Source organism: Pongo pygmaeus, chromosome 16 (genome assembly GCF_028885625.2).
Source record: "Pongo pygmaeus isolate AG05252 chromosome 16, NHGRI_mPonPyg2-v2.0_pri, whole genome shotgun sequence".
NCBI lineage: Eukaryota > Metazoa > Chordata > Mammalia > Primates > Hominidae > Pongo > Pongo pygmaeus.
In genome coordinates this window covers 63,043,770-63,050,543 of record NC_072389.2, presented here as the reverse complement: position 1 = coordinate 63,050,543, position 6,774 = coordinate 63,043,770, and the positions used below count along the sequence as shown (strand labels likewise).

At 44.1% G+C, this 6,774-nt stretch overlaps 1 protein-coding gene across 1 annotated transcript in view; it reads right to left on the bottom strand.

Moving 5' to 3' along the window:
- Positions 1-360: 360 nt before the first annotated feature.
- The window catches only part of MYZAP (myocardial zonula adherens protein), a 97,623-nt gene continuing 91,209 nt past the window's right edge, over positions 361-6,774 (bottom strand). The window contains exon 13 of the mRNA XM_054451086.2: positions 361-1,320. Coding sequence (XP_054307061.1) covers positions 1,224-1,320 — 97 coding nt within the window. The 3' untranslated portion in view covers positions 361-1,223. The remainder of the gene's footprint in view (positions 1,321-6,774) is intronic.

The window sequence follows — 6,774 nt, the reverse complement described above, 5'->3', positions numbered from 1 at the left end:
ATCTAACTGAGTTGCTTTGCTTTCTTACTTTTTTATTTCTTTGGTTTTTTGGAAGTGGAGACAGTAAGGGGTGGGAGGTTTGAGGAAAGGTTTAAAAGTAAAATCTATTTTTGTACTTTGTGATCATTAATGTGTCTTGCTTTTTCCACATGGTGTATTAACTAAAGTTCAGGAATTAAAAAGACAGATAGGCCCCCCGCCCTCCCCCTGACACACAGAGTCAATCTTATGGCTTACAGATGCTTGTATGGATTGTACCGTCTGGAAGATCATGTGATCTGACTTTGACACTCATTCTAGAGCCTGATCTGCTCTCTGCCCCTTCTACATGGTCATGGATGAAACACAGAGACAACATTAGTAGAACAAAATATATAGTATTTATTAAACACATGTGACATAGGTTATAATATCAAAGTACAGCATGCATGAACAGATGATTCATTCGTTTAACAAAAACACCAATTGATACTGAAAACATTAAATGATTAAATTTCCATGACATATAAAATTCTCTTTAAGTTAAAGTGAGAAAGAAAAAAAAATCGCAAGTTGAATAAATACAGTGATTTCAGCTGGTCCAGTGAAAGCATAAGGCACAAATTAAACCAAGGGACTAGCGCATCGGAATGAAGCTTGTCTGGCCCACACAAGTCTCTCACTGCGGCTCCCACGACCCTGCACAGATGCTTGGGACCAAGAGGAAAGAGCACCTGCAGGCCGGGAACCCTCCCTTCCAGGTTCAAGTTTGGCTGGGTGCCCATGCTCCTTGTGGACAGGCCTCTCTGTACCAGAGAAACACTGCCTGTAATACTTTTATGGGTAAACAAAACCTTCATGCGCTATCAAACAATCCTGGCATGAATAACATGAAACTTCAAATTAATGTCCTTTTCCCTCCCAACCAAAGTCTAGCAAATAAAATACATTGTGAGGGAATCCTCCTGATAGGATTTCAGTGTCTACAAAGAAAACAAATGATGACGCAGTACAGCAGGGTATGCCGGGTGGGTGTCTGAAATGTGACCTAGTATATTCCTCTCTTACCTGCTCACTCTGCCTTCACTTTCCTTCCTGTCTTAGAAGTGGATCAGAGCCTCAGCAATTTCCTTTCCGGCTTACACTGTGTGTAGGGGAAACAACAGTCACCCTTCCCAAAGGATTTGAAGCCACAGGGTTCCAGAGCTTTTGTCCATCTGTAAAAAGTGTATGCCTCTGAGTGCCTAAGTCAGAGTTTTCTTCATGGTTAACTCCAGGACTCTTGTGTATGGGGTGTAGTTCCTAGAAGGCATCACAATTTCACGAGTCCTGCCTGTTTGGCTGAGAAATGAGAAAAGGCAGGTCAGGAAAATGAAACAAAACCCCACATATGCTTCATATGGTAAGACAACTCTAGAAAATGGTGTTTAAGCACTTAAAAATAAAAAGACGATAATGCAGCTTAATATTTCATTTAAATATTACAAACAGGCCCTGCAATGGACTTTATGTTTTCCCAAATTCATATTTTGAAATCCTAACTCCTAAGGTGATGTATTAGGAGGTGGGGCCTTTGGCAGGTGATTAGGTCATGAGGGTGGAGCCCTCATGAATGGGATTAGTGGCCTTATAAGAGAGGCCCCAGGCCCAGCGTAGTGGCTCACACCTGTAATCCCAGCACTTTGGAAGGCCGAGGCAGGGGGATCACCTGAAGTCGGGAGTTTGTGACCAGCCTGACCAACATGGAGAAACCCTGTCTCTACTAAAAATACAAAATTAGCTGGGCATGGTGGCACATGCCTGTAATCCCAGCTACTCAGGAGGCTGAGGCAGAAGAATCGCTTGAACCCGGGAGGCAGAGGTTGCAGTGAGCCGAGTTCGTGCCACTGCACTCCAGCCTGGCCAACAAGAGCTAAATTCTGTCTCAGAAAAAAAAAAAAAAAAAAAAGGGAGGCCCCAGAAATATTCATCATCATCCCTTCTGCTGTGTGAGGACATAGCAAGAAGACACTATACATGAACCAGAAAGCAAGTCCTCGTCAGACACTGGATCTTCTGGCATCTTGGTCTTAGACATCCCAGCCTTCAGAACTGTAAGAAATAAATTTCTGTTGTTTATAAGCTAACTAGTTTATAGTACTTTGTTATGGCAGCCAGAACAGACTATGACAGGTTAAAAATAAAAAAGTTATTTTTAACAACCTGTAAAGGTTGTACTAGGCATCCATGGTTCGGAAAAATATGAACATGCATTCAAGGGACTTGTCACCTGGTGGGAAAGATATGTACATAAAAAATTTCACGTACTGTGTTAGGAACTATAACAGAGACATAACAGCTGTGCTGGGCATTCTTCTTTTGCCATTCTGCCCTACTCTCCCCCTTCTCCACCCTACTCTGTGGCCCGGAAAGGTCAGCATCAAGGGGCTCCCTTGCCCTTCAAATTCAGTTCCTTTTGGCCTACTGCAAGGTGGTAGCAGGGGATCAGGGAATAAGAGGACAAAGAGGTCAGGACATTTTTCCCTTCCCAGCCAGGCTGCAGCTTCGTAGTTGGCGGCATCCCTCTACCAGGGCCCGTAGCTACAGCTCCCCAACTTGTTCTCTTCCCCAGCTTTCTCCCCTGCCTCCTCAGGCAAGGGTGGTAACAGCTTCCACTGTTGCTAGCTCCAGAGCTCGCCACTATCCCTTGTTTATTTCCCTTATAGTTGCCCAAACATCCACAACAGTCCCTTCATTTAACTCTCAAGCCTCCCTTCCCGCCATGACCTGAACAAAATAAGCATGAACACATGATGGGAAAATTGAGGGCAGAACAATTTAGCACCACCAGGAAATTCACATCTGGAAATTCACACAGAGAAAGTGAATCTTGAAGGATGCCTAGCATTCATCAAGTGGGCAAAGCGGGGATGGGAACTCCAGGAAGAAGGGACAGTATGTGTAAGGCAGAGATGGGTGAGCACACAGTTTGTGGATGTGGAACTGCAAACTGTGTGCTCCTTTGGAACCACTGGAACAAAGAGTTCATGATGGAGAGTGGCAGAAGATGAGGCCTGGTGGAGAAGGGTCCCATGTCCCTGGCTAAGGAGTTCAGAAGGGGACAGGGAACTACAGCATGTTTTTAAGGAGGGCCATGATCTGCTCATGTTTTTATCCTAGCAAGGTTCCTCTGGTACTATCGAGGGTTGACTAGGGAAGCATTATTCTGAAGGCAGGTCAGTTAGAAAATTCTTGCTCTTCAGGAGGTGAAAGAGATCATGAGAACTTGAATTCTGATGGAAGCACTTGATGGGAAGTGGCAGGGAGATTTTAGGGAGACATTTGGGAGTTATGGTTAACAGGATTGGGTGACTAAGACATCCCATTTCTTTTTCCTCCTGGACACATAACTCAACTACATTTCCCAGCTTCTCTTGCCATTAGGTGGGCCATGTGACTAAACAGGCAGAAATGACTTCTACTACTCCCAGGTTTAACCCATAAAAATCTACATAATCCCCCACACTCTCTCTCTCTCTTCCCTTTTATGTAGAGCATACAGGTGGAAAATCCAGGAGGACTCCAATGCTCAGGCAGGGTGGCTAGATGGAGGAATTCCTGGGTTCCTGAAAGACTGTGTGGAGTGAAACCTATACCAAACAGCCTTAAACTGTGACATGGGAAATTAATCTTTACCATGCTAAGCCACCAAGATCTATGGGTTCTTTCAAATAGCTACATTCCTTATCCCAACCAACATGATGACAAAATGTGTACATGAAGCCTAAGAGTCGAATCCCTTTCCTCTAACTTCCCACATCCAGTCATTCACCAGGTGATAGAGGATGTATTAAAAGCGTGGCAGGAGGTGTATTTTAAACTTTGCATGTCTTCCCCCAGGAGATTCTCCATATTCTCCACCCAATCCCCATATACACCTTGAACATCACTATTACAGAGGCTTCTGACACCTTCACAGCTTTTTTTTTTTTTTTTTTTTTTTTTTGAGACCAAATCTCTCTGTCTTGTCCAGGCTGGAGTGCAGTGGTACGATCTCAGTTCACTGCAACCTCTGCCTCCAAGGCTCAAGCAATTCTCCTGCCTCAGTCTCCCAAGTAGCTGGGATTACAGGCGCGTGCCATGACCACCTGGCTAATTTTTGTATTTTTAGTAGAGACGGAGTTTCACCATGTTGGCCAGTCTGGTCTTGAACTCCTGGCCTCAAATGATCCACCCAACTCGGCCTCCCAAAGTGCTGGGATTACAGGCGTGAGCCACCGCGCCAAGCCTCTATAGCATCTTATTGCACTTGTTGGTCTACACATTTGTGTCCACTGCTGGGTATAATTTCTTTAAGGGTGAAAGCCACATCTCCATCATCTCCATGAATCCAGCAGCTCACAGAAGCCAGCCACAGAGCTATTACCCCACATATGAATTACAAAGGAAACCAAAGGTTGGAGGAGTTTCAAGAAGTAAGTGGTCCCAGTGTCACCTGCCACAGAGAGCAATCCATGGGACCTGGTGATCCAGGAAGCCCCAGTGACCTGACCAGGCAGTTTAGTGGAGTGCCAGGGGCAGAAGCCAGATGGCTATTTGTGCCAATTCCTGTGAAAATTCCACATAACAGAAACAGTCTCCAGTGACAATATCCTGAAAGCCCATAAAATGCAGAAATATTTATAAAGGTGAACCTTCTAGGGTTCAAAAACAGGCTCTCATATCCCGATCTTTTAAAAAAGAAGTGAGGTATTTTATTTTGTTGATCACTGGGAAACAACAGGATTTCAAGAACACAAATAACCTCAACCACAAAACTGAAACCCAACCATTTGCCTTAACACATTTAGGCTATTGTTAACCTTTTATTAATCAATAAAGGGGCAGTTCCCCTGGGGAAAACAATAGCAGAATCAGCAAATAAAGCTTTGACAAAAAGCTACTTTGTGTTCTGGTCTTTGCAACAGAAATACAAAAATATAAGCATTTTAAAGCACTTACTACGTGCTGAGCACTTATGACCATGGGGAATATTTTTCATCAAACTGCACCTATTAAGACATAATTGAGGAAAACCAAGTTTGCTGGTTTGCTGGAAACCAAGTTTCACTACAGGGCAGAAGAAAGAAAAGTCACTTTTCCTTTCGATTTTGTTTTTTCATTTTTCTTTGTAAATGAAGGCTAGATGACCTGAACTTGTTCTCAATGGCTTTAATTAACATATATCTAAGTTTTCAAACTAAACTCCTGAGTCTTTAAATACATACATACATTTGTGTGTGTGTGTGTGTGTGTGTGTGTGTAAACTCCTGAACCCACAGTGAGTACCCTCTCACCTCTTCCCTTTCCCTCTCTCTTTATGAAGAGATCCTTGGTCACTAGAAATTTATGGAAAACAAAGATTAGATGAAGGAGGGAAAGAATCTGAGGAGGAGGAAGTGACGCAGAGGGATGATACTGAGTAGATTAGACAGTCTCAGGCAGGCTGGCAGCAGGAGGAATGGGAAAGAAGGAGTCAAGTCATGAAGGAAAAGAACAGCACAGTATGAGTGAGTGAGTCAAGGAGCAAAATAATTCTCTGACTCAGAAGTGACTGCATTATACTGAGTTTAGGTAGCTGGGAAAGCAGTAGCTGCAGCCACAGTAATATGAAAAGGCGGGGCACTTCCACTGGACATTCTATGCCTGTTACTTCACTTAATCCTCTCAACAAGCTTCCAAAGGGATTGCCACCAAAATCATCCTTTTCAAGATGAGAATCAAGGAGGGTAGGAATTATGCCAAAGCTGCAGATACAGCAGGAGGCAGACTCAGGACCCAAACTCAGGTCTAATTTCCAAGCCAGTATTCTTACTCACTCCTAAGAGGAGTGACTTTGAAGAAAGAGATGGCGCACTCAGCCATGCAACGGCAAGTAGGAAGACCAAGCAGACACCAGCGGGGAGTGCCCAGAAGGCTGTGGGGAACAAGGACTTGTACTCAAGGGAAAGGTTCACACTTGTGGCTCAGCCACAGAGAGGAGAGGTGAAGCTGTGAGACTGGATGCAATCTTTGCAGGAAGTACTGGAACCAAGATAGAGCCATGTGGACTACCATGGGAGGATCTTGGAGGAGGAAAAGAAGCCATCAAAGAAGCTGGAGAAGGACAGACCAGGGAGATAGATGGAGAACCAGGAGAGAAAAGTCCTGCAAGGGTAAGAAATAGGCTGAGGAATCCTTCCTTTCTTCTTAGGAAGGATTGTCGAATGCTACAGGGAGATGGCTCCATTCAACAAATACTGAGTGCCTAGTATGTACCAAGCATTGCTCTAAGGAGGTCCCAGGGAGAATGCAATTAGTGAAACAGATGAAAATCCCTGCCCTCATGGAGCTCATATTCTAGTGAGGAGACAGAGAGAGAGAGAAAAAAAACACACACACAAAGAGGTAAAACATAAGCAGAAATCACTTCATCCAAGGCCTTTATTAAATAAATAAATCATGTGATAATACTGATCACCTGCCTACGTTCCTCACTTGGTATGTATCTTTCACTTATTCACCCAACAAATGTTTACTGAGCATCAACTAAATGCATTTTTTTTTTGAGACGGAGTTTCACTCTTGTTGCCCAGGATGGAGTACAATGGTGCAATCTCAGCTCAACACAACCTCCGCCTCTTGGGTTCAAGTGATTCTCCTGCCTCAGCTTCCTGAGTAGCTGGGATTACAGGCATGCGTCATCACACCTGGCTAATTTTTTATTTTTAGTAGAGACGGGGTTTCTCCATGTTGGTCAGGCTGGTCTCAAACTCCTGACCTCAGGTGATCCGCCCG